This window comes from Trichechus manatus, unplaced genomic scaffold (assembly GCF_000243295.1).
Source record: "Trichechus manatus latirostris isolate Lorelei unplaced genomic scaffold, TriManLat1.0 scaffold00207, whole genome shotgun sequence".
In the NCBI taxonomy this organism is placed as follows: Eukaryota; Metazoa; Chordata; class Mammalia; order Sirenia; family Trichechidae; genus Trichechus; species Trichechus manatus.
In genome coordinates this window covers 1,327,651-1,350,099 of record NW_004444143.1, presented here as the reverse complement: position 1 = coordinate 1,350,099, position 22,449 = coordinate 1,327,651, and the positions used below count along the sequence as shown (strand labels likewise).

At 60.4% G+C, this 22,449-nt stretch overlaps 4 protein-coding genes across 4 annotated transcripts in view; 2 read left to right on the top strand and 2 right to left on the bottom strand.

The window, feature by feature from the left end:
- KMT2B (lysine methyltransferase 2B) overlaps positions 1-13,619 on the top strand; it is a gene marked incomplete at its 5' end in the record, with an annotated part of 21,548 nt that extends 7,929 nt beyond the window's left edge. Inside the window, 25 exons of the mRNA XM_004388186.2 lie at positions 53-148; positions 649-766; positions 1,280-1,393; positions 1,662-1,846; positions 1,921-2,010; positions 2,094-2,198; positions 2,312-2,385; positions 2,987-3,102; positions 3,198-3,289; positions 3,371-3,508; positions 4,158-4,316; positions 4,585-4,705; positions 4,780-4,858; positions 4,958-5,118; positions 6,076-6,303; positions 6,396-7,692; positions 7,779-7,868; positions 7,952-8,061; positions 11,793-11,930; positions 12,018-12,092; positions 12,191-12,368; positions 12,653-12,760; positions 12,879-12,962; positions 13,079-13,208; positions 13,300-13,619. Coding sequence (XP_004388243.1) covers positions 53-148; positions 649-766; positions 1,280-1,393; positions 1,662-1,846; positions 1,921-2,010; positions 2,094-2,198; positions 2,312-2,385; positions 2,987-3,102; positions 3,198-3,289; positions 3,371-3,508; positions 4,158-4,316; positions 4,585-4,705; positions 4,780-4,858; positions 4,958-5,118; positions 6,076-6,303; positions 6,396-7,692; positions 7,779-7,868; positions 7,952-8,061; positions 11,793-11,930; positions 12,018-12,092; positions 12,191-12,368; positions 12,653-12,760; positions 12,879-12,962; positions 13,079-13,208; positions 13,300-13,575 — 4,362 coding nt within the window. The remainder of the gene's footprint in view (positions 1-52; positions 149-648; positions 767-1,279; positions 1,394-1,661; positions 1,847-1,920; positions 2,011-2,093; positions 2,199-2,311; positions 2,386-2,986; positions 3,103-3,197; positions 3,290-3,370; positions 3,509-4,157; positions 4,317-4,584; positions 4,706-4,779; positions 4,859-4,957; positions 5,119-6,075; positions 6,304-6,395; positions 7,693-7,778; positions 7,869-7,951; positions 8,062-11,792; positions 11,931-12,017; positions 12,093-12,190; positions 12,369-12,652; positions 12,761-12,878; positions 12,963-13,078; positions 13,209-13,299) is intronic.
- Positions 13,620-14,217: 598 nt separating this feature from the next.
- On the bottom strand, positions 14,218-16,939 carry IGFLR1 (IGF like family receptor 1). Its single transcript, XM_004388185.3, is given in 4 exon segments — positions 14,218-14,576; positions 14,659-15,043; positions 15,319-15,503; positions 16,010-16,939. Coding segments are annotated over 4 exon segments (1,083 nt in total). The 5' UTR covers positions 16,164-16,939.
- Positions 16,940-17,039: 100 nt separating this feature from the next.
- Positions 17,040-19,687, bottom strand: U2AF1L4 (U2 small nuclear RNA auxiliary factor 1 like 4). The gene is made up of 8 exons (XM_023742287.1): positions 19,620-19,687; positions 19,386-19,473; positions 18,306-18,372; positions 18,172-18,221; positions 17,999-18,097; positions 17,688-17,821; positions 17,490-17,585; positions 17,040-17,185 (listed from the first exon to the last, which is right to left on the bottom strand). The coding sequence occupies exons 1-8, from the start codon at positions 19,661-19,663 to the stop codon at positions 17,101-17,103; spliced, it is 663 nt and encodes a 220-aa protein (XP_023598055.1). The 5' UTR covers positions 19,664-19,687; the 3' UTR covers positions 17,040-17,100.
- A 204-nt stretch (positions 19,688-19,891) lies between these two features.
- PSENEN (presenilin enhancer, gamma-secretase subunit) lies at positions 19,892-21,443 on the top strand. Its single transcript, XM_004388106.2, has 4 exons — positions 19,892-19,999; positions 20,123-20,282; positions 20,858-20,962; positions 21,145-21,443. The coding sequence occupies exons 2-4, from the start codon at positions 20,222-20,224 to the stop codon at positions 21,282-21,284; spliced, it is 306 nt and encodes a 101-aa protein (XP_004388163.1). The 5' UTR covers positions 19,892-19,999; positions 20,123-20,221; the 3' UTR covers positions 21,285-21,443.
- Positions 21,444-22,449: the final 1,006 nt, after the last annotated feature.

Genomic DNA, 22,449 nt, shown 5'->3' with positions numbered 1-22,449 from the left:
GTTCCTTTGCCGATAGGGCCTGCCATCTTTGTCTTCCTCTGTCACCCAACAGCATCTCCTGGAATGTGAGCGCTGTCGCCACGCGTACCACCCCGCCTGCCTGGGGCCCAGCTACCCGACCCGGGCCACTCGCAAACGGCGCCACTGGGTGAGAGACGAGCCCGCGCGCTTGCGTTGGGGTTCTGGTTAATGCCGCCCCCGTCCCTAGGCTTGCTCTAGGCCAGGGCTTTTGTGACGAGGGGAGGCTTGGCGGTCCTTTTGAAAATTCGATAAACGTAACATTTTGTTTTTAAAATTTCCAACAGAGTTCTACGTAGAGTTTGTATGTAATGGTTTCATAGTCTCGGGCTCAGAATCCCTTGCTCTAGCCTGATCTCCACGCTCCCCCACTTCCTCCTGCCGACCTCCCCGCTGCATTCCCCTCCCGCCGCTCTGTTCTGTGTCTTCCTGCGTCTTTCTCTTCCTCTCCCTCTCCCTGTTCCTTCTTGCTCTTCTCATTTCTTCTACTTCCGCACATCTTCTCTCCTTTCACCTGTCCTTCCTCATCTGTGTCCTGCCGGCCGCCATCCCTCCTCCTTGCCCACCTGCCCCCTCGTACCACTCCAGCCCAGTGCCTGGCTCGCCCCTAACATCACCCTGCTTCCCCAGATCTGCTCAGCCTGCGTTCGTTGTAAGAGCTGTGGGGCGACTCCAGGCAAGAACTGGGACGTCGAGTGGTCTGGAGATTACAGCCTCTGCCCCAGGTGCACCCAGCTCTATGAGAAAGGTGGGGACCTGGCGGGGGACGGGACCTTGGGGGCCATGGGGGAGGGGGACAGGTTCTCAGACAGGTGGTTAGAACAGATACTCCTTTCTAGTGAATGCCCACTCCCTTGCTGTGGAACCTTTTCCTCCTTGCCAAGATTCTCCTCCACAGAAGCCCACTCCATATTTAAAACGGGGACACAGGATTACTCTGAGGGTAGTGGGGGTGGAGGCCCAGGGCCACGTCCTCTTGTGGTCCCTGAGTACCTCCTGGAAGTGTACTCTTGATTGAGCAGTTTACGACAAACCTGGGCTTTCCTCACTATCCAGACAGCACACTCAGGCCCCAGCCTCCATGCGGCACTGGGGGTGGCAGAGCTAGAAAGGAGACGCTGTCCTCCCCCAGCTTCTCGGCAGTGCCGAGGGCCCGTGACGAGGACGTGACGGAGGCAGTCCTCGCAGCGGTCAGGGCCTCTGAGGGGTAGGTGGTAACCGCAGCCCCTCTGGCTCTCCTTTTTCTTGCCTTTTTCTCCAGGAAACTACTGCCCAATCTGCACACGCTGCTATGAGGACAACGACTACGAGAGCAAGATGATGCAGTGCGCGCAGTGTGACCACTGGGTGCATGCCAAGTGCGAGGGGCTCTCAGGTCAGTGGGTAGGGTACTCGGCGCAGCCTCGGCCTGTGGAGAGCCCTACCACCCCCCACCCTCGGAGGACCACCACCCACTGCCACTGAGCCCCTCGCAACTCACAGCAACCCTGTAGGACAGAGTGGGACTGGCCCGTAGAGTTTCCAAGGCTGTCTTCATGGAAGCAGACGGCCACATCCTTCTCCCGCCCTTAAAGGACTGGTGGGCTCAATGTTCTTGGCAGTCCTTCTCACCCGTCTTCTCCTGTCTCACTCTGCTGTTCCAGACGAGGACTATGAGATCCTCTCAGGGCTGCCGGACTCAGTGCTGTACACCTGTGGGCCATGTGCCGGGTCCACGCATCCCCGCTGGCGAGAGGCTCTGAACGGGGCCCTACGTGGGGGCCTGCGCCAAGTGCTCCAGGGCCTGCTGAGCTCCAAGGTGGCAGGCCCACTGCTCCTGTGCACCCAGGTCTGACGCGATCAGGAGGCAGGACGGGTGGGGCTGGGCCCGGCGCTGCCCTGCTGACTCCCCCCCCATTGCAGTGTGGGCAGGATGGGAAGCAGCTGCACCCGGGGCCCTGTGATCTGCAAGCTGTGAGTCAGCGCTTTGAGGAAGGTCACTACAAGTCCGTGGTGAGTGGGCCTCGGGGAGGAGCAGGTGGGCGCCAGGACGGGGTGCTGGGCTGGGGGCTGAGACCCTGACAAACCCCTTACAGCACAGTTTCATGGAGGACATGGTGGGCATCCTGACGAGACACGCGGAAGAAGGGGAGGCCCCAGAGCGCCGGGCTGGAGGCCAGATGAAGGGGCTTCTGCTGAGAGTGAGCTCCTTGGGGTGCCTGGGGAGTGGTTTGGGCGGTGTGTCGGGGGGCTCTGCCCCCGCCCGTTTTTCTGAGGAAGTCAGTTCTTCTCATTCTGTTAACCCACTCCCCAGCTGCTAGAGTCTGCGTTCGGCTGGTTCGACGCTCACGACCCCAAGTATTGGCGACGGAGTACCCGGCTGCCAAAGTGAGCAGGGCTGAGTACAGGAGGGGAAGCCGGGAAGGAGGGCAGAGGCAGGGACACGGGGCTCCAGTGGTCAGGTGGGCCTGAGAACAGATGAGGAACAGACTGAAGGCTGGACAGGAGGGTGGCGGAGCAGGATGTGACTCCCCAGTGGTCCTGGATTAGCAGACTCGGGTTGTTGAACTAACGCTCGCTTAGTTTCTGCTTTGTACAAGGCAGTGTTAGGGACACCATAGTGAGCAGATCAGGGCGGGCTCTGTGCTTGAACTCATGTTTGGGGGGCTGGGCAGGCACTGAGGCTGCACGGTCAGGGCGATGACAAGGAAGCCCAAGGGGAGACACCTGCCTGAGCCTGGGGTCTGGGAGGTCTTCTCTGGAAGAGGTGACATCCCAGCTGAGATGTGGAGGAAGAGTATTCTGGCATGAGAAGCAGCGTTTCGTATGCCACAGGTGGTCTGAGAGAGCCTGGCATGTTGGGGGTTGGAAGAAATGCCACATGCAGACAGGCCACAGGTGTCCCAGCATGCTTTGGCTGCTACTGGGGGCAGGGCCAAGCCCAGCGTCTGCGTTAGACATGACAGGTGCCGACCCTTCGTGTCCACAGCGGAGTCCTTCCCAATGCGGTGTTGCCCCCGTCCCTGGACCATGTCTATGCACAGTGGAGGCAGCAGGAAGCAGAGACCCCAGAGTCGGGGCAGCCTCCAGGAGGCCCCGCAGCAGGTACTGGCAAGTGGGAGCTGCCAGCCAGGGCTCCTGAGTCTGTGGCCAGGCTGCAGGTCCTGATTCCCATCCCTCCCTTCACACGTCCTGTCTAGCTTTCCAGGGCAAGGATCCAGCGGCTTTCTCACACCTGGAGGACCCCCGGCAGTGTGCACTCTGCCTCAAGTACGGGGATGCAGACTCCAAGGTGAGGGCTGCTTGCGGAAGTCCCGGGTGCAGGGTCTGGTTCCGGGAGCCCCCACTCACACCACCCTCGTGCTCCCCCTAGGAAGCAGGCCGGCTCCTGTACATCGGGCAGAACGAGTGGACACACGTCAACTGTGCCATTTGGTCGGCGGAGGTGTTTGAGGAGAACGATGGCTCCCTCAAGAATGTGCACGCCGCCGTGGCCCGAGGCAGGCAGATGGTGAGGCACGCGCCTGGGCGGTGGGCCCTCCACCGTGAGACGGCTCCCTGTCACACTCTCTGCCGGGCCTGGCTTCCTGTTCGGTTGTCCCAGAACGCTGTAGTTTGTGCCCCGTGGTCATAAGCTGGGCCTGAAGCCTGGGAGACTGAACGTTAGAAAGTCTCCTGGTGATCGACCCCATGCCGGCCGCTTTCTGTACAGCGTGGCCGAGTTCTTCCTGCCTCCCCGGGAGGCGAGACGTTGCCGGGCTTGCAATTCCCCCGCCTGCCAGTCTGGGGCCTGGGCCAGGCACTATAGAGCGCCTTAAGCTCTCCGTCGGTACGTGGGTAATAGAGGTACCTACCACGGGGGACGGTCGTCAGGGTTAAATGAAACAGTACAGGTTTAGCATTAGAACAGCCTGAGAGATGGTGAACAGGACTGACTCGGTAAGTTTCTCTCTCCTGCGATACTTTGTTTCCAAAAATCTGAAATCGCTGTGATAGTCACTTGGCAGCTGGGGAGGAGGCTAGGTTTGGTGGATGCCTTCACTGTGCGAGATGCGGGGCTTGACGGGGGCCTGAGCAGCGTGTCAGGGACAGTGCTGGTGAGTGTCAGAGCCGGGGCCTGGCCCTTGGCTTCTCCCCTTAGCTGCCCCTTCCACCCACAGCGCTGTGAGCTCTGCCTGAAGCCTGGAGCCACGGTGGGCTGCTGCCTGTCCTCCTGCCTCAGCAACTTCCACTTCATGTGCGCCCGGGCCAGCTACTGCATCTTCCAGGACGACAAGAAAGTCTTCTGCCAGAAGCACACAGACCTGCTTGATGGCAAGGTGGGCCGGAACTGTGGGGAGACAGCTCCCTGCTGCTTGCTTTCTGCCCCGTCGGTGCCCTGACCTGCTGGGGAGGCTCGCTGCCCTCAGGGCCCCCCGTGCTGCCTCAGGCCTGGCCCTGCCGTTCCTCAGTGCTTCCTCCGTCTGTCTTCCCCGAGTCTTTTAGGCCAAGTCCCCGGCTGTTCAGTCCCTGCCTACAGAGCCTTTTCCTCGCCTCCCCCTCGTTCCCCACCAATCCAGCAACCCCCATTCGCCACTAACCTCCCAGGAGATCGTGACCCCTGATGGTTTTGATGTTCTCCGCCGAGTCTACGTGGATTTTGAGGGCATCAACTTCAAGCGAAAGTTCTTGACAGGGCTTGAACCCGATGCCATCAACGTGCTCATTGGTAAGCCACCTGCTTCTGCCGTGGTCCCCCGACCTTGCTGGCCCCGCCCCACTGACCTCTGCTCTGCACCACAGGCTCCATCCGAATCGACTCCCTGGGAACTCTGTCTGACCTCTCGGACTGCGAAGGCCGGCTCTTCCCCGTTGGCTACCAGTGAGTAGTCTGAGGGTGCTCAGTGGGGCTGGGGGGCTCCAGGGTTGGAGCCCATCTTCCAGGTCGTGACCCTCTTGGTTCCACGTGTGCCCCCGCCAGGTGCTCCCGTCTGTACTGGAGCACAGTGGATGCTCGGCGGCGCTGCTGGTATCGGTGCCGGATTCTGGAGTATCGGCCGTGGGGGCCCCGGGAAGAGCCCGCTCACCTGGAGGCAGCGGAAGAGAACCAGACCATTGTGCACAGCCCCCCGCCTCCCTCAGGTACAGCTCGGTCCTGCCTCCTCTCTCCCCCAACAGCTACCTTTCTGTCCTAAACTAACTCGAGGGTGCTTGTCAGCACTTCACTTGTTGTAATGGCATAATGGCAGCAACACTACGGGCCGGGCAGTGAAGTGAGGAGGGGAGAGTACCACGGGACCTGCTTTGAGGGGGTGATGACGCGTGCACACACGTGTGATTGCCTGACGCGGGGCTGTGTCCGTGTAACGCTCCCCACGGTCCTCTGAGGAAGGGACGGGCTCCGCTTTACCATAGCAGGGGCAGGTGAGAGTGGCGGAGCCAAAGCTGGACCCTGTGTCTGCTCGGTTCCCACCTGGTGTCCTTACAACCTGTAGCTGAGAGCTGGACGGTACGGAGTGAGGCGGGCTTGGAGCTGAGTGAAGAGAGGCGAGGTCGTGTCGTGAGCCACCCGGGAGGAGGCTGGCATTGTGTTTGCAGGGAAGGGTGGGTTCCAAGCAGGAGCGGGACAGGAAGTGCAGAGGGAGGAGGGCGTGCTTGCCCTGACTGGCAACAGGGGAGTGTGAGAGGAGGAGGCAGGGATCACCTCGCAGAGGTGGAGGGGAGCCTGAAGCAGCGGGATGGGCGGACGCGTCTGATGTGGCAGGCTGTGCAGGGCAGGTCAGAAAGTGGTAGGACTGGCCGTGCTGGAGAGGCTGGCATGCCCGGGGCGTGTGCGGCTGAACCAGCGAGAGAGCAGCGGGCAGCCGGACAGCTGGCCCGGGGGGCGGGGTGCTGCAGGGGGATCCTGAGCCCCGTGTTGGGGGAGGTTTTGTCGATGCCCTGGAGGGGTAGGGGCGGGGCCTGGGTGATGACTGACGTGTGTGCGTGAACCGTGCGTGAACCGGGGCGGGGCACAGAAGGCTCCCTTGGCCCCACGTGACGAGGGGCTGTGCTGGAAGAACCCCTGCTGCCCCTGGTGCTGCTGTCTTGCCTCTTTAGAGCCCCGGGACAATGAGAGCCCCCCGCCGGAGACCGCTGCCCTCACCCCTGGAGCTCCTGAGCAGCACTTGCTCGTTCAGAACCTGGACCCCCCGCCTCGGTCAGATCCAAGCAGCACCCTTCCTCTGGCCCCCCGCTCTTTCTCGGGGGCGCGAATCAAAGTGCCCAACTACTCACCGTCTCGGAGGCCCCTGGGGGGTGTCTCCTTTGGACCCCTGCCCTCCCCTGGTGAGCACCTAGGAGCGTCCAGGGGAGGGGTGGAGTGGGGCCGGGTGGGGCAGGAGCTCCTGGCTGACACTGATGGACCTTTCCACCCACAGGAAGTCCAGCTTCTCTGACCCACCACATCCCTACAGTGGGAGACCCAGACTTCCCAGCTCCTCCCAGACGCTCCCGTCGGCCCAGTCCCCTGACCCCTAGGCTGCCACTGTCACGGCGGGCCATTTCTCCCCTCAGAACTTCCCCTCAGCTCAGGGTGCCCCCTCCTACCTCAGTCGTTACAGCCCTCACACCTACCTCAGGGGAGCTGGCTCCCCCTGGCCCAGCCACACCTCCTCCACCACCCACTGAAGACCTGGGCCCAGACTTTGAGGACATGGAGGTGGTATCAGGACTGAGTGCTGCTGACCTGGACTTTGCAGCCAGCCTGCTGGGGACTGAGCCCTTCCAGGAAGAGATTGTGGCTGCAGGGGCAGTTGGGAGCAGTCATGGGGGCCTGGGGGACAGCTCAGAGGAGGAGGCCGGCCCCAACACCCACTACATCCACTTCCCTGTGACTGTGGTGTCTGGTCCCGCCCTTGCCCCTGGCGGCCTCCCTGGAACCCCCCGCATTGAACAGCTGGATGGGGTGGATGACGGCACAGACAGTGAGGCTGAGGCAGTCCAGCAGACTCGGGGCCAGGGGGCTCCCCCTTCAGGGCCAGGAGTGGGCCGGGCTGGGGTCATCAGGGCTGCAGGGGACAGGGCCCGACCTCCTGAGGACCTGCCGTCGGAAATCGTGGATTTTGTATTGAAGAATCTAGGGGGGCCTGGGGAAGGCGGTGCTGGCCCCAGAGAGGAGCCACTCCCCCCACCGCTCCCCCTGGCCAATGGTAGCCAGCCTCCCCAGGGCCTGCCCCCGAGCCCAGCTGACCCCGCCCGGACGTTTGCCTGGCTCCCTGGGTCCCCAGGGGTCCGAGTGTTGAGCCTCGGCCCTGCCCCTGAGCCCCCGAAACCCGCCACATCCAAAATCATCCTCGTCAACAAGCTGGGGCAAGTGTTTGTGAAGATGGCTGGGGAGGGCGAACCTGTCCCGTCGCCAGTGAAACAGCCACCCCTGCCCCCTCCTGTCCCCTCCACGGCCCCCACCCCTTGGACTCTGCCCCCAGGCCCCCTGCTGAGTGTGCTGCCGGTGGTGGGGGTAGGGGTGGTCCGCCCTGCGCCCCCGCCCCCTCCCCTGACGCTGGTGCTGCGCAGTGGACCCCCCAGCCCACCCCGCCAGGCCATCCGCATCAAAAGGGTGTCCGCCTTTCCTGGCCGTTCCCCGCCAGCACCACCGCCAAGCAAGGCTCCCCGCCTGGACGAGGTTGGAGAGTCCTTGGAGGGCACCCCCCAGGCTGCAGGGCTCAGTAACAGCGGGTGAGTGACCATGCTGAGCCTGGGAGGGCAGGCGGGGGAGGTGGGAAGGAAGGGAAAAGGGGTTCAGCCTCGCGGCTCCCCGCCAGGTCTAGCCGAGTGAGAATGAAGACCCCCACGGTGCGTGGCGTTTTTGATCTGGATCATCCTGGGGAGCCTGTTGGAGAGGAAACCTCCGGGTGAGTGGCCAGTCCCCCTGCTGGAGGCCCTGGGACCTCGGTCCCTTCCTGCCTTTCGTTTGCTGACGGGTCTCTCCTCACAGGCCCCTCCAGGAACGGCCCTCTCTGCTGCCACCTCCAGACAGTGGGCCCCCTCGGGTCCCTGACGGTCCCCCCGACTTGCTGCTTGAGTCCCAGTGGCACCACTACTCAGGTAGGAGCCTACCTGCCTCCTCGCCGCCCCCTTCCCTGTGCTGGATCCGGCTGGCTGGTGGACAGCTACGGGATTGCTGCGCTTCAGAAGGCATTGTGTGCTGACCGGGTGCAAACCCGAGGCGGGGGGCTCACACCTGTGGCAGACGCAGGAGGAGATGGGGGTTCAGCTCAGCGTGCGAGGTCCCTCTGCAGGTGCTCCGTGCAGGATGCCTGGGAACTGGGGGGCCGGGGTCACAGGTACCTAGGAAAGCCAAGGATGAGGTTCTGGGGGGCGGCAGGGGGGATGGAGTCCACACAGGACCCAGAGGAGGGCGGGGACAGTGGGAAGAGAATCGGAGGAGAGGGGTGTCGCAGAGGAAGAGCACACTCAGCAGTCTTGGCTGCCACAGAAGAGCGCCAGGCAGGGGGGTCCTGGCTCGGTACCTGGTGTGGGCAGGGGGCGCAGGACAGGAGAACGTGTTGTCAGAGTCCAGAATGGAAGACAGTGAGGAAAGCCGGAACAAGACGCACTCAGGAACCTCGCCGAAAAGCTGAGCGCAGGATGGGGAAGAGGAGATGGGCCAGCAGCTTGGAGGGTTTGGTGAGGGCTGAGGCCGCAGAGCTGACAGGGCGTGGAGGGGGGTTGTGGATGGAAAGCAGGTAGGAGGAGCATGGTGGTCAATTTTGAATGAGAGAACCCTGAGGTGGAGGGAAGGAGGCAAGGTAAGTGTATTAGCAGGGACGTCGGTACGCGGGGTGGAGGGCAGTCAGACGGGCTCCAACTGACGGGCTCCGTGGCGCTGAAAGGAGGTTCTGTGCGGATAGAGGAGGGTTCTGGTTAGGTTGTGGTTACTGAGGGCTGCGGGAGAGGGCGTCGACCGCAGCCTGGTGCGCTGGTAGCGGAGCAGCCTGATGCCCGCCCCGTTGTGTGGATTTTCTCATGGCAGAGAGCTGCTGAGCACGGAGGTGCGTCAGATGGACTGGGGCCCCTTAACCAAGAGGCGCCTTGTGGGGGTCACAGATGGCGTGAGGATGTGGCGGTGACGGACAGGTCCCTGCCCTGAGGGGTCATAGCACACTTTGGTAGGGAAGACAGATGTGTACACTGGCAAGTCTCCTGCAGGCTGGAATGAGCACTGAGAAAAAAGGTGGCGAGAAAGTGCCTCGGGGAGGTCCCTGTGGTCAGTCCTGTGTGTGCTCAGGGAGCAGAATGGAGGCAAGGGAGAGAGGAAGTGGAAGAAGTTTTAGGGGTGAGTTCTGGAGCGCTGAGACCTGGAGACTAGGGGTCACACAGCAAGAGCTAGATTTGCAGTCTCTGCTAGGGTGGGGGAACACGTGGGCAGGTGGGCCCAGAGAAGTGGGGGGGAGTGTGGCCACGTGCATGCTGCCTCTCCCAGAGTGTGCTTGGAACACCACCGTCCCTTGCGTTCTGCCATCAATGGTTCCCTGGGCAAGGCATTTGGGAAATGTTCCATCTAAGCTTTTGTTCCTCCCAGTCTACCCAAACTGCCCAAGGTCCCTGATGGGCTTTATATGACCACAGACAATGGTCATTCCTAGTCCACATCCTGCTGAGTGGCTGATCCCTCCCTCTGGGAAGCATTTCCTCGCCGACCCCACACTCTGCTCTCACCTCTGGTGGCCCCTCATTGCCCCAGCCTGTCAACTTTGGTGTGGCCCAGGACCCTGGCCTTGATTTCCTACCCTCACTCACTTCCCAGGCACTCTCCTCTAGCTTCACGACTCTAAACCCCGCCTCTGTTCTGATAGTCTGCGTATCTCTATCTCCAGCCTCGGCTTGGTCCTTGAGGTCCTGCCGCCTGCTTGACATTTCCACCAGTGGCATGTGGGGGAGGGCTTCTGAGAGCATCACAAACTCAACATGTCTTAAACTGGGCTCTTGACCTTCCCCCTAAGCCTGCTTCTCCCCCACCTTCACCTCCTAGTTGCTCAGGCCCCAAACTTCAGAGATGTCCTCGACCCCCCCCTCCCTTTTCCTTAAACCCACATCTGCTACACCAGCAAGTCCTGTTGGCCCCATCTTAAATCTGCAGAATCTGACCACTTCTTCATCCCCCACTGCACCCACACTGGGCTGACCCTCCATGCTGTCCCTTTTGGACTATGTAGCAGCCTCCTCCCTGGTCTCCCTGCTCCTCCTCTGCCCCTCATGCTCTGTTCCCACAGGAAGCCAGAGGGACCCTGTTAACACCTGAGTCAGATCAGGACCCTCCTGCTCAGGAGCCCCCCTGGTTCCCCCTGCACTCTCATATCCCTCATCACAGCCCACAAGGTCCTTCACAGTCTGCTCCTCCCACCCCCACCATCCCGTTCCCTCTCTGTCCTTTTCTGCTCCTTGTTCATCTCACTCCATCCACGGTGGTCTTGCTGCATTTCCTGAACACACCAGATGTGCTCTTGCCTCAGGACCTTTGCGCTGGCCATTCCCTCTGCCACCAGCACTCTTCCTGGTGTGTTAACATACCTTCCCCTCTCACTCCCCCGAGCTCTGCTCTCTGGAGTCTGCTCTCCAGTAAGGCCTCCCTGAGCATCACCAGCATGCCGTGCGCACTCTTTCCTTTTTTCACCTTTTATGTGTTCGGACGTCCTCTCCAATTTTCTAAAAGTATAAATAACACTGTGAGGAACGACTTCGGAAATGGCCAAGAAAAAAAAGTTCGTTCTTCTTCTCCATTCAAATGCCAGTACGGGTTGCCAGTCAAGTTGACTGACGCGTGGCGACCCCATGAACTGCTCCACAGGATTTTCAGTGGCTGGTTTCCCAGAAGTAGACCTCCAGGCCTTTCTTCCAAGGCGCCTCTGAGTGGACTTGAACCTCTAACCTTTTGGTTAGCAGTCGAGCGTGTTAATCATTTGCATCACCCAGGACTCCTCCCTTTCTTTTAGCTCTAGGTAATTCAGACCCATCTCCAGGGTCACCCACAGGTAACCACAGGAAATGAGCAGGACGTGCCCCCCACCCCCTTACGCGCCTGAGTCCAGCGACTCCGCTGTCCCGTTAACTTTTTGGCTCTTCTGCCACACTCTCCTGTTCCTCCCAGCTTCCTTTTTCCCCTTGTGTTTTCACATTCATCTGACACTATATGCTTTGCCTTTTTATTTGTTTATTCTTTCTTCTCCCAGCTAGAATGTCAGCTCCACAAGGGCAGGGACTTGGGTCAGAAGACATTTGTTGGACATTGAAATGAATGAATCCAAAGCCCCTGCACAAAGCGAAACTACTACCTAGTCAGAGTTGACCCTGGAGAAACTCCCCCCGCAGCTCATAGCGTACAGTGTGTGCGATCCTCTAAGTGTGGACCTGTGTGGTATCTGCAGTACTTACAGAAACGCACTGGATATTAAAAAATCCGGGGGCAAATTTAATCCTCTGGTACTTTTTTCGCGTGAGAGCTAGAAGGACGGGGTAGATGGGCATTTACGGCAGACGGGCTCTGAGTGAACCGTAGCGGAGCCACAACACTCCAGGCCTCTGTGGAACTGCTCACCTGACCCCAAAGACCTGCAGAAGAGGAACTGCAGACCCCTTAGGAAAAACGGTGTTTATTCTGCAGGGCTCACTGGCAGCTGAAGTAGGAGGAGGCCCATCAGACCCCAGTATCTGTGCTTGTGCCTGGACAGGAAGGGAGAGTGTTGTCTGCTGGGAGGGCAGTGGGGACCTGGGGAGAGAGGCTTTGAGTCCAGGAGGGGTGATCCCCACCTCCTCTGACATTTGCTCCCTGGGACCAGGTGAGGCTTCAAGCTCTGAGGAAGAGCCTCCATCCCCAGAGGACAAAGAAAACCAGGCCCCCAAACGGGCTGGCCCGCACCTGCGCTTCGAGATCAGCAGTGAGGATGGCTTCAGCGTGGAGGCAGAGAGCTTAGAGGGTGAGTCCGGAGTGGCGTTGACCGGGAGGGCCAGTGTCCTGTGGACTCCCACCCTGACTCAGCTCTCTGGCCCTGACTTCTCCCCAGGGGCGTGGAGGACTCTGATTGAGAAAGTGCAGGAGGCCCGAGGGCATGCCCGGCTCAGACATCTCTCTTTCAGTGGTAAGTGAGGGCCCACAGGGACTCTGGGGGCTGGGCTGATTGCCGAGGGCAAGGTGGGCCTCCCACATAACTGTGTCCTCACCTTGGACTTCCCCCAGGAATGAGTGGAGCCAGGCTCCTGGGCATCCACCACGACGCTGTCATCTTCCTGGCAGAGCAGCTGCCCGGGGCTCAGCGCTGCCAGCACTACAAGTTCCGCTACCACCAGCAGGGAGAGGGCCAGGAGGAGCCACCCCTCAATCCCCACGGGGCAGCCCGCGCTGAGGTCTATCTTCGGTGAGAGTTCTGGGGTGTGGTGCTGGGGTCAGGGGAGCCCTGTGGGGGCTCTGGAGGGTGCGGAGTAGTTCAGCACAGGTTGGACACTGAGGCTTTAGGAGACAACACTAGGCAACCGTGGAGCTCGGACCAGGTCACCAGCACCCATTTCTCTTTTGGCTGTGTCTTCAACAGCAGCCGTCCGCACCTTTCCTGCCAGCAGGAAGGCCAGGCCACAGACTGGGGAGGCAGCATCTCTCTGGAGGAATCGCTGTGACCTCCTGCCCTTTCTCTTCTCCCTGCAGGAAGTGCACCTTTGACATGTTCAACTTCCTGGCTTCCCAGCACCGAGTGCTCCCTGAGGGGGCCGCCTGTGACGAGGAAGAGGATGAGGTGCAGCTCAGGTCCACCAGGTGTGGAGGGCAGGCTGGGATGCTGGGAGTGAACTGGGAGGGGCCTGAAGACCGCGGCCAGGAGCGAGAGGTCCTCCCGGGTGTCAGCCCGTGTGACACTGCTGCTCCCCTCCCCCAGACGTGCCACCAGCCTGGAGCTGCCCATGGCCATGCGCTTCCGCCACCTTAAGAAGACGTCAAAGGAGGCCGTGGGGGTCTACCGGTCAGTGGGGTTGGGGGGGAGATGCCCCTTGGGTGGATGGACAGGCACCCTGGCCTGGGGCCGCCTCGGTTCCCTCCCCCGCCCCCTGAGTTCCCCCTCGCCGCCCTGCCTTGCAGATCGGCCATCCACGGGCGGGGCCTGTTCTGTAAGCGCAACATCGATGCTGGTGAGATGGTCATCGAGTACTCAGGCATCGTCATTCGCTCTGTGCTGACCGACAAGCGAGAGAAGTTCTACGATGGGAAGGTGGGCTCCACCGGGCCATGGGAACGAGGTGGGTGCCGTGCGGCAGGCCCACGGGGACGGAGCCCTTCACTTCCCCTGCCCGTCCCTGTAGGGCATCGGGTGCTACATGTTCCGCATGGACGACTTCGACGTGGTGGACGCCACGATGCACGGCAACGCCGCCCGCTTCATCAACCACTCCTGTGAGCCCAACTGCTTCTCCCGCGTCATCCACGTGGAGGGCCAGAAGCACATCGTCATCTTCGCTCTGCGCCGCATCCTGCGCGGCGAGGAGCTCACCTACGACTACAAGTTCCCCATCGAGGACGCCAGCAACAAACTGCCCTGCAACTGCGGCGCCAAGCGCTGCCGGCGCTTCCTTAACTGAGGCGGGGGGGCTCCTCAGCCCCCCCCCCAGAGCATCTCACCCCCACCCACATGTTCAGGGTGGACGTGGGCCTGCAGGTGACGGGGGCCCTGCCTTCACCCCTCCAGCCCACCTAGCAATTGCCCCCTTCCCGCCCTGGGGGCCCAGGATGTAGATATTGTACACAGGTTTCTAAATCCCTTCTTTTTCTATGCACTTTTTTATTTAAGAGGGGAGGTCCCAGGTGGGAACCCCCCCATAATAAAGTCTGTCAATGTTTGGAGACGCGGCCTTCCTGTTTGTATGGCGCCGGGGGCACCCGCCTCCACCCACATCCACCCTGAGCCGAGGCGGCCTGTGAGCCTCAGCAGCTAGGGCAGAGGCCATCATCCAGAGGTGCGAGTAAATCATGAGGTCCTTCAGGCTCCAGAGCAGCACGGTTCTACAGCAGGGTCCGTGGGTGCTCTTCCCAGGCTAGGGCACAGCTGAGTGCCTGGCCATGAGCTGGCCCCAGGGCAGCAGGGCTCTTCCAGGGACCCTGTTGCCCAGAGCCGGCGGGGCCAGCTCTCCCGCACGTGTCTGATGACATTGAGGCCGTCTCATGGGAGGAGGGCCCTTAATGAGGAGGCGCAGAGTCAGTAGGCATGTATTTCAAGGGAAACTTTATTGAGCACTCGGTAGGTCCGCCCCAGATCAGCTGAGCTTGGACAACACCTGCAGTGCGTCTGCCCGCCCTAGCTGGGCCAGGTGCGCGGCAAGCTGGCCCAGACAGGCGGTGGGCTCCCTTGCTACAACCACCTCGAGCAGGGCCCGCAGCGGCGAGCGACTGGGCCGCAGCGAGTAGGCAAAGGTGGACCAGGCAGCGGGCAGCCCGTATCTTGCAGCCAGGTGCCGAGTCGTGCCGCAGGCCATGCCCCCCGCCCCCGGCCCAGGCTCGGGGTCCAGCAGCACGATCAGCTCCTCGAGCACCTCCAGCTCGTCCAGGAGGCGAGACAGCGGTTGCGTTGCCAGGGTCGGCGGCTCTGGGGCACAGAGGGAGGGGTAAGGAGGAGCGAGAGACGGCTTCAGTCCACCTGCGCCGCGCAGCCCCGCAGCCTGACTCACCCGCGCCCTGGAGCGGAAGCGCAGAGACCGCCTTCTGTGCGTCCCCCACCTCTGATGCCTTCAGGGACCCTGGGGAGGGCGTGTGCACGGGGAAGAGGGTGTCCAGGCCGCTGCAAACCAAGCCTGAATAGGGGAGGGGGGTGGCCTGGCGGCAGCAGCAGTACCTTCCCACTGCGAGCAGGAGGATCAATGACAAGGTCACGAGTGAGACCAACACCACGGACGGGGCAAAGCTCTGCAAGGCCCGCGGAAAGACATCGCCTGCGGGGGTGTGTCCGCGCTGAGAAGTCCACGACACACTGGAAATCGCCGGTGGGCTGGGTTCCTGGGAGCTAAGGACGCCCGGTTTTGACAGGGGGCAGGGCTTCTTGGTAGGGACCGGCCTCTGGGAACGGAGTTTGGAGTAAAGCGGGAGGCCACGCCCACTCCTGCTGCCTCAGCCCAAACCTCCCATCCTTACATCCTTCAGTGGGGCCACGTCCCCCGCTTCGATCCAGCCCCCGACCCTTTCGGACAGCCACCTCTCGATCCGGTGCTATGCCCCCATCCCACCCCTTCAGTGGGGCTACGCTGTCTCCCTAGACCCAGGCCCCGCCTATCCGGTCCCGCCCCTCAGGCCGATCGCACCCTCGCCCCGGCCCTCGGGAGCCCGACCAGCACCTTTCCACAGCGCCTCTGCGTCCCCCCGCTGCTCCTCGCCGGAGCTGGGGCGGCAGCCCCGCCGCCGCAGGGCCTGCAGAGCTCCGCGCCGTCGGGGTTGCACCACCCGGGAGCGCACTCTTTGAAGGGGGGTACCAGGTGGTCGCCGGAGTCATCGAGCCCGCAGTTTTCCGTGAACTCGTAGTCTAAAGGGAGTCGGGGGGCTCACGCCTGGGGCCGAGCTGCCTCCTCTGCGCTGGGGACGCCCTTTCCCGCGGCTCCGGCCCCGCGGCCCGCCCCTCCCATGCTCCGAGCTAACCTATCAGCGCATGTGCCCACCCAGCCACCCTCCCCACACAAGCCCGGCCTTTCTAGAAATCTTTTCTGCAGGTCCCACCTATGCAGGCCAAGCTCCGCCCACACCCCGCTTTTTCCGCACAAAGCCCGCCCCCTCCACGCGATCCCGCCTCTCGGAGGCTCCACCCCCTCCACGCGATCCCGCCTCTCGGAGGCTCCACCCCTTTCGCCGTCGTCCTATCGTAACCCACGCTGTCCCTTCAGCCGCTGCCTCTCTTAACCGCAGAAGGCCCAGAGCCCCGACCCCGAAGTACACAACACGGGCGGTACCCGCCAGGCCTGGGCCGCTCCCCCGCCCCCTAACCTCCGCTCGCTCCGCCTGGGTATAAGCGTGAACCTCGTCGCTGCTTCTCACCCGGGCAGGAGGGCGGCCCGAAGCGCTGCAGGCAGCTGCCGCAGCACCCGTTGTCTGGGTTCCAGTACTCAAGGCGGCCGCAGAGCAGGGAGGCCTTCAGCGGCTTCGCCTGGGCCAGGAGCAGCGCGGCGGTCAGGAGGTGTCGAGGACCCATGGGCGGGGCCTGCAGCCTGGCGGGCCGTGATCACAGGACTTCCGGCCACAGAGCCGCTGCCGCACTTTCCAGGAAGCCCGATTGGAGGAAGGAAGCAGTGTGTGGGGGAGCCTGAGACCCCCAAACCAGTTTAGAAGTTAGGAATCTGCCTCCTCCCTCCATCCCAACTCCCTACCTTTTATCAGAGGGACCCGTAAGACCTCAAGGTGGCTAGGAGCTAGGACTCTGGAGCCAGAGTTCTGGACTCTGCCATTGCCACACGTTCCCGCCCTCCCCTGTCCCATCTGTAAAATGGGATAATAGTAGTACCTGTCTCATAGGGTTACTGTGAAGAATTAAAACCGTGACTAGAAGTACAGCCCTTAGAACAATGCCTGGCATACAATAAGTGCCACTTAAGTGTTAGGTATTATCAGCTTCCATTTCGGGGCAGCGGGCATTGGGGACCCAGCCCTAATCCGCTGAAGCCTCCCTCTACTCCACTCCCAGCCACTCCACTGTAGCTACTAACCCCAGTCTCCTCTAGGCTGAGAATCCCCGAACCTGCCACAGCCAGACATCTCCCTCTTTGAGCAGCCTTGAATGGAAGGGCTACGGCTTCAGGGAACGTGTCCCCACCCCACCAGTCCCAGCTAGGGGCCTCCAGGGCCCCGGCCTGTGCCCGCTGCTTCCCCACCTGTTAGGCGAAGTTCCGCGGCTGAGGTTCCGGCCGGAACCCAGCCTCACTTCCCCTTTTGTCAGGAGACACGGGGGTGGAGAAGAAACTCCAGCCCACAGGCTAGCAAATACGTACTTTATTAGCTCCCTGTGTCCAACAGATTTCATCGTGGAGTTCCGGAGCCTGGGGAAGATGGGGGTGGGGAGGGAGCGGAGCTTTGAGGAGGGGTCGGACCAGGAACTGTGCCTGTCCAGGGTGGAGGGCAAAGGGGCCAGGGTTTCAAAAGCGGCCATGCCGGTGGTCTGGGGAACGCCGTCGATTCCTTTCTCGGGGACGGTGGCCGGTATGGGACCTTGGGGGCGACCTGGAGAGACAGAGGGTTAGAGCCACGGGGAGTAGTGGGTAGACCCTGCAGGCCTGCCTCCCAGCTCTGGGGTGGGGCGAGGTTCCCAGGAGTCGTCTAGGAGTAGGAACTTGGGGCTGGTCTGCGGGATTCAGGCAGCTCCTGGGGTCAGGACTCCGGTGCTGATCTCAGGATGTGGCTCGGGCTAGCCTCAGGGCACAGAGGGCTTGGCGTACTATCGCTAAGAGAGAGGATCAGGCCGCTTTCAGGGTATCCAGGCTGGCCTCGGGGTATGAGGAGTCTTGGGAGGCCGGTCCCGAGGTACCTGCGCCGAGGGCCCCGCCCATAGAGTTGCCGCCGGAGGTTCCGGGAGATGGGCCGCAGATGCATGAAGTTGCAGAAGCCACCTCGAGTACATTCCCTGGGCAAAGGCCAGACAGGAGAGCGTTTGGCAGCCCCCGCCCTCTCGCACACTCAGGAGTCTCAGCCCCCAGGTGCCCGCCCCATCCCCTTGCCACCGTACCCCATCTCGTACTGTCGACAGCAAGACTCCCGGAAGTCAGTGACAGGAGATAGCTCGGCGTGCACGGCCTGCCCATTGAACCAGCGGTTATTCAGTTCAGTCACCGCCCGCTCTGCATCCTCCTCCCGCCGGAACTAAGGGGAGAGTGGGTCAGGGTTGACAGTCAAACTCTGAAATCTTCAGGGAACTGGTTAGCAGCTCTGGGGGCAGACTGGATTTAGAGATGGCCCTCAAGCCACGAGGTATCAGTGGCGCCCACTGGGCATTGCAGTGCCTCTCCTTCTGGGCTCTAATGGGGGGCCGGCAGGCACCTTGACATAGACGTTCCCTACAAGATGGTCTCCCAGGTTGTCGCACACATTCATCTCTTCAATCTCCCCGTATTTCTCCTGCAGTTCCGTGAACACCTCCTGCAGGAGACCGGGAGGTACTCTGTTGAGCTCCTGGCCCAGGGGACACCCAGCCCGGCCCTGCCAACCCTCACCTCAAAGAAGTTATCATAGTGTTCCTGCACTTCCACGTCGCTGACATGACCTGGAGGAGGGGTGCAGGGTGGGATCAGGGGGATGGCCTGCTGGGGGGTGTCCGCCCTACCCCCAAGCCTAGCCCCTCACTCACAGTGCGATCCATCCGCAGTCTGGGCCGTGTTCTGTGGATTCCGGTACAGATTGAGCAGCACTATGGTCTGAACAGAATTAAAAGGAGCAGGGTGAGTACACGGGGCAGAGATACGTGCAAAGGTCTTATGAAAGCTGGGAACAGAGACTGCCCTTTCGTGCTCAGCGGTACATATAGCGACCATGAACTTTTTCAGTCTCGGCGTTACTGGGAAGCTGCTGTATCACTGACAGGGGTGCTGCCGAAAGGCAGGGGCCTTTATGACCGTTTGAAACCAAAGAAATAGGCATGTGCTGCAAATTACTGTTTTTACAGGGTATTGTATGAGGTGTCTGAATTCTTGGTAGGAAAAACAGAAATTTTGTAATTTTTATGTTACATGTATGTACCCACAGACCCTGGTGGGGACTCTGGGGTATAATTAAACCTGTTGCCGTCCAGTTGATCGGAGTAGAGTAGAACTGCCCCATAGGGTTTCCAAGCAGCAGCTGGTGGATTCGAACCACCGACCTTTTGGTTAGCATCCGTATCACTTAACCACTACGCCACGGGCTATAATTAGTGTAATTCGTGGTACTTAATATGTACCACTAAACAGGGTAGACTTGTGGGAGGGGACAAGAAAAAGAAATCCACACTAACCTACCAAAAATTCAGACACACTCAATGATTCAGCATGCTTCCACTAATGAAAACACATGGTAGCAACAAAAAATTCAAAGCAGAAAAATAACTGGGTCACCAAAGGGTTAAAGGCTACATGTGGGTGGCACCTTGCACCAGAGGCGGAGCCTAAGTAAGTACCGTGAACGCATCTGCGAAGGTTGGCCCTAAGGAAACCACAAAGGGAGTACCTAGCAGTGTGGGCAACCCAAGGTGTAGTTTGTACGCACGGGGCGCGGCTAGGGCCTGAAGGATGCGGGGGAAGGAGCCCGCAGAGAGGCCCCCACAAGAAAAGAGCCGAGCGCTAAGGGGGCGGGAGGCTCGGAAAGCCGGAAAAGGCGGGACCGCCTGATGATGGACGGCAGAAGGGGCGGGGCCAAGAGGCGTTAACCCTGGGAGCTCCGCGCTGGGCCTCACCTGGCTGAACGTCGGTTTGTTGTGAAGCCGGGAGCACCGGTCCCCGTGCCGGCAGGCCCCGATCTTAAAGTAAAAAGAGCAGTTAACCCTGGAAGAGGTGCAAAGACAGAGGTGAACCGAGGGCCGGGGAGACCGGACACCCCAGAAACACCGCCCCAAGCCGCCCAGCCATCAGGGACCCAAATGCCCCGTCCCCGGCCCTCCCGAGGGGCCACTCCCTACGCCCGTTCTCACTTGTCCTTCTCAGTCCCGAATATCGAAGCTAAATATTCAGCCATTTTTACCCGAACCCTCCAACTCGGGCTGCTCCTTACGTCACTTCCGTTGCGTAGGAGCGTTGGGAAGTGTAGTTCGCCGCCGCCCCGGGGCGCTTCGCACGCGCGCAGAAACCCCTCAGTGCGCTCGGCGTACGAGGCCCTCGCCTTCCGCCCAGAATTACCGACGGGAGTTCCCAGGGAGCGCATGCGTACAACGCTGCCTCGCCAAAAAAAGGAAAAAAAACAAAAAGACGAGACTACAAGCTCCAGAGATACCTGCGACGTCTCCCCCGCAGACGTCCGCGATTGAAAGTAGCAGAAACATCAAGCCGGAGAAAGTAGGGTTCCACTCCGCTGGTGAGTTGTGGGGGTCGTTTCGCGCACCCCGATAAACTTAAAGAACGTCTTAGCCAGCTGAGACGGGGATGCCCTTCTTTCAGCAAAGCCACCGCTAAGTTTGCCTCCGATTTGTCGTGACAGGGGCGTGGTTGTTCGCGATCCTCGGAGCTGTCCTTCTGGGATCGAGACTTGGGTCTTGCCCCGCAGACCCTTGGGACGAAGCTCGGCCACGGAGCAACTATGAACTTGGAGCGGGTGTCCAACGAGGAGAAGTTGAACCTGTGTCGGAAGTACTACCTGGGTAAGGGCCGGTCGCCTAGGGTCCCAGGAGAAGAGAGAGCTGGGGGACTGGACTAGTCCGCCCGAGGGAGGAGGGCCTGGGGGCTGAACCCGTTGGTCTACGATTTGTAGTGGCTTGAGACGCAGACTCCTGGAGCTAAGGGAGGGGAGGGCCTGGATTCTGAGGACGGAGGAGACTGAGGCCCTCAACTCCTGGGTCCCGAGGCAGGAGGGGGCTGGGGGCCGGACTCCCAGGTCTGATGGAGGAGGGCTTTGGGGACCTGTGTTCCTGGAGGAGAGCAGTGTGAAGGAGTAGACTTCTGGGTCATGGGGGAGGAGGGGTCTAGCAGATTGGACTCCTGGGACCCACGGAGGAGGGTGCTTGAGTCTGAACTCCTGGTTCCTGAGGAAGAAGTGGCTTAGGAATCAGATGTCTGGATCCCAGGGAGGAGCCAGGATTCCTGAGCCCTTGACAGCAGAGATCTCCATTTGAACTTGAATGTGGGAGAGGAGCTTGCATCCAGATTTCGTCAGAGCTGGAAGGCGAGGGGAAGGCCCTGATCGCCTTACCCCCCAGCGCGGTCTTTGTCTCACCAGGTGGGTTTGCTTTCCTGCCTTTCCTCTGGTTGGTCAACATCTTCTGGTTCTTCCGAGAGGCCTTCCTCGCCCCGGCTTACACGGAGCAGAGCCAAATCAAGGGCTGTGAGTCTGGGGCACAGAGAAAGGGAGGCCAGATGGAGGGAGGGGGAAGCCGGAGCGTCGGTGCGTGGGGATGATGGAGGTTCCAGAATCCTGGGACTCTATTGAAGAGAAAAAAGGGCTGTTCTGGGGGAGCCGGAGAGCAGCTGGAGACCAACCCGCCCTCACTCCTGTTCTCCCTACAGATGTCTGGCGCTCGGCTGTGGGCTTCCTCTTCTGGGTAATTGTGCTGGCCACTTGGATCACCATCTTCCAAATCTACCGACCCCGTTGGGGTGCCCTCGGGGACTACCTGTCCTTCACCATACCTTTGGGCACCCCCTGACACCTTCTCCTGCGCAGGCCCACGGATCTGCTCATTCTCCCAGGATGGGCTGCTCTGCTCTAGGTTCACTCTTGAGCCCACTAAGTCTTATTCCCATCTCCCATGGTCTCTGCTGACAGCCCCCAATAAAGGCCCCTGATTCTCAATATTGACTTCCTGGCATTTTTTGGAGGTGGAAGCATAATATGATTATTAATATTCAGAAACATTTATTGAGTATTTACTTTGTGCCAGGCATAGTCCTTTGGACATGATATGCATGTTTTCGCTGAACACGACTCCTAATCCTCTGAAATGGGAACTTTCCTAGTCAGGAACTCTATTTTGCTGGTGAAGAACCAAGAAAGGAGCAGTGCTGCCGTTTCTAGGGGCTGCTATTCTGTACTGGTCGTGTGTGAATTTGAAAACATGACTTTCTCACTCCCGGTCTCAGTATTCTCATCAGAGTCTGGATCCCAGTGCTGCCGCCTAGGATTTATCTGGGCCGAGACATAGGTGGTTAATGGAAGTTTCCCGTTTTCTGAAGGAGGCATTGTCTGCGGCAATAGAAATATCCAACAACTGTTCCCAGAAAAGCTTTTTTTGACCACCTTTATTTAAAATTCCAACTCCCTCCTTGATACTCCCTATGTCCCTTCCAGGATTTATTCGATTAATTTCACTGAAAACGTTGTACTTATTTGTTTATTGTCTGTCGTTCGTCCTCTAAAAGATAAGCTCCATTAGGGCAAGGATTTTTGTCCCTTTTATTCCTTACGGTGTCCCAGTGCTTAGAAGAGTGCCTGGCACACAGTAAACTAAGTATTTGCTAAGTGAATGAGGTTGTGCTTACAAAGAGATGAGCAGAAAGCTGGCACATAGCCAGGGCTCAGTAAGAGGGATGTCCTGCTCGGGAACCTTACTCCGGACTTGCCTTCCTCTTAGGGACAAGAAGGTCTCTCTCCGTTAATTAAATCCTGTCAATAACTAAATTGGTTGCTCGGAGCCCCTAGCACTACAAGTCCCAAGAAGCCTCGCGATGCCCGCGCCTACGTCTCCCACCGTGCCCCGCGCGGCGCAGGCGCCGTTGCTCTTGTGGAGTCGCCGGAGCTAGAACCACACCTCCTAGGAAGCGCCGGGGGCTGCCCTTGGTTTGTTTCCGGAAACGGGCCCCTAGGAAGGCGGG

What these genes read in the sequence shown, in the direction of transcription:
- U2AF1L4 (XM_023742287.1), bottom strand. Translation starts at nt 19,663, where the DNA reads ATGGCTGAATATTTAGCTTCGATATTCGGGACTGAGAAGGACAA. An exon ending in TTCGGGACTGAGAAGGACAA is followed by an intron (nt 19,474 to 19,619) that starts GTGAGAACGGGC and finishes CACCTCTTCCAG; the next exon opens with GGTTAACTGCTCTTTTTACT. An exon ending in ACAAACCGACGTTCAGCCAG is followed by an intron (nt 18,373 to 19,385) that starts GTGAGGCCCAGC and finishes AATTCTGTTCAG; the next exon opens with ACCATAGTGCTGCTCAATCT.
- PSENEN (XM_004388106.2), top strand. Translation starts at nt 20,222, where the DNA reads ATGAACTTGGAGCGGGTGTCCAACGAGGAGAAGTTGAACCTGTGTCGG. An exon ending in GTGTCGGAAGTACTACCTGG is followed by an intron (nt 20,283 to 20,857) that starts GTAAGGGCCGGT and finishes TTGTCTCACCAG; the next exon opens with GTGGGTTTGCTTTCCTGCCT. An exon ending in GCAGAGCCAAATCAAGGGCT is followed by an intron (nt 20,963 to 21,144) that starts GTGAGTCTGGGG and finishes TTCTCCCTACAG; the next exon opens with ATGTCTGGCGCTCGGCTGTG.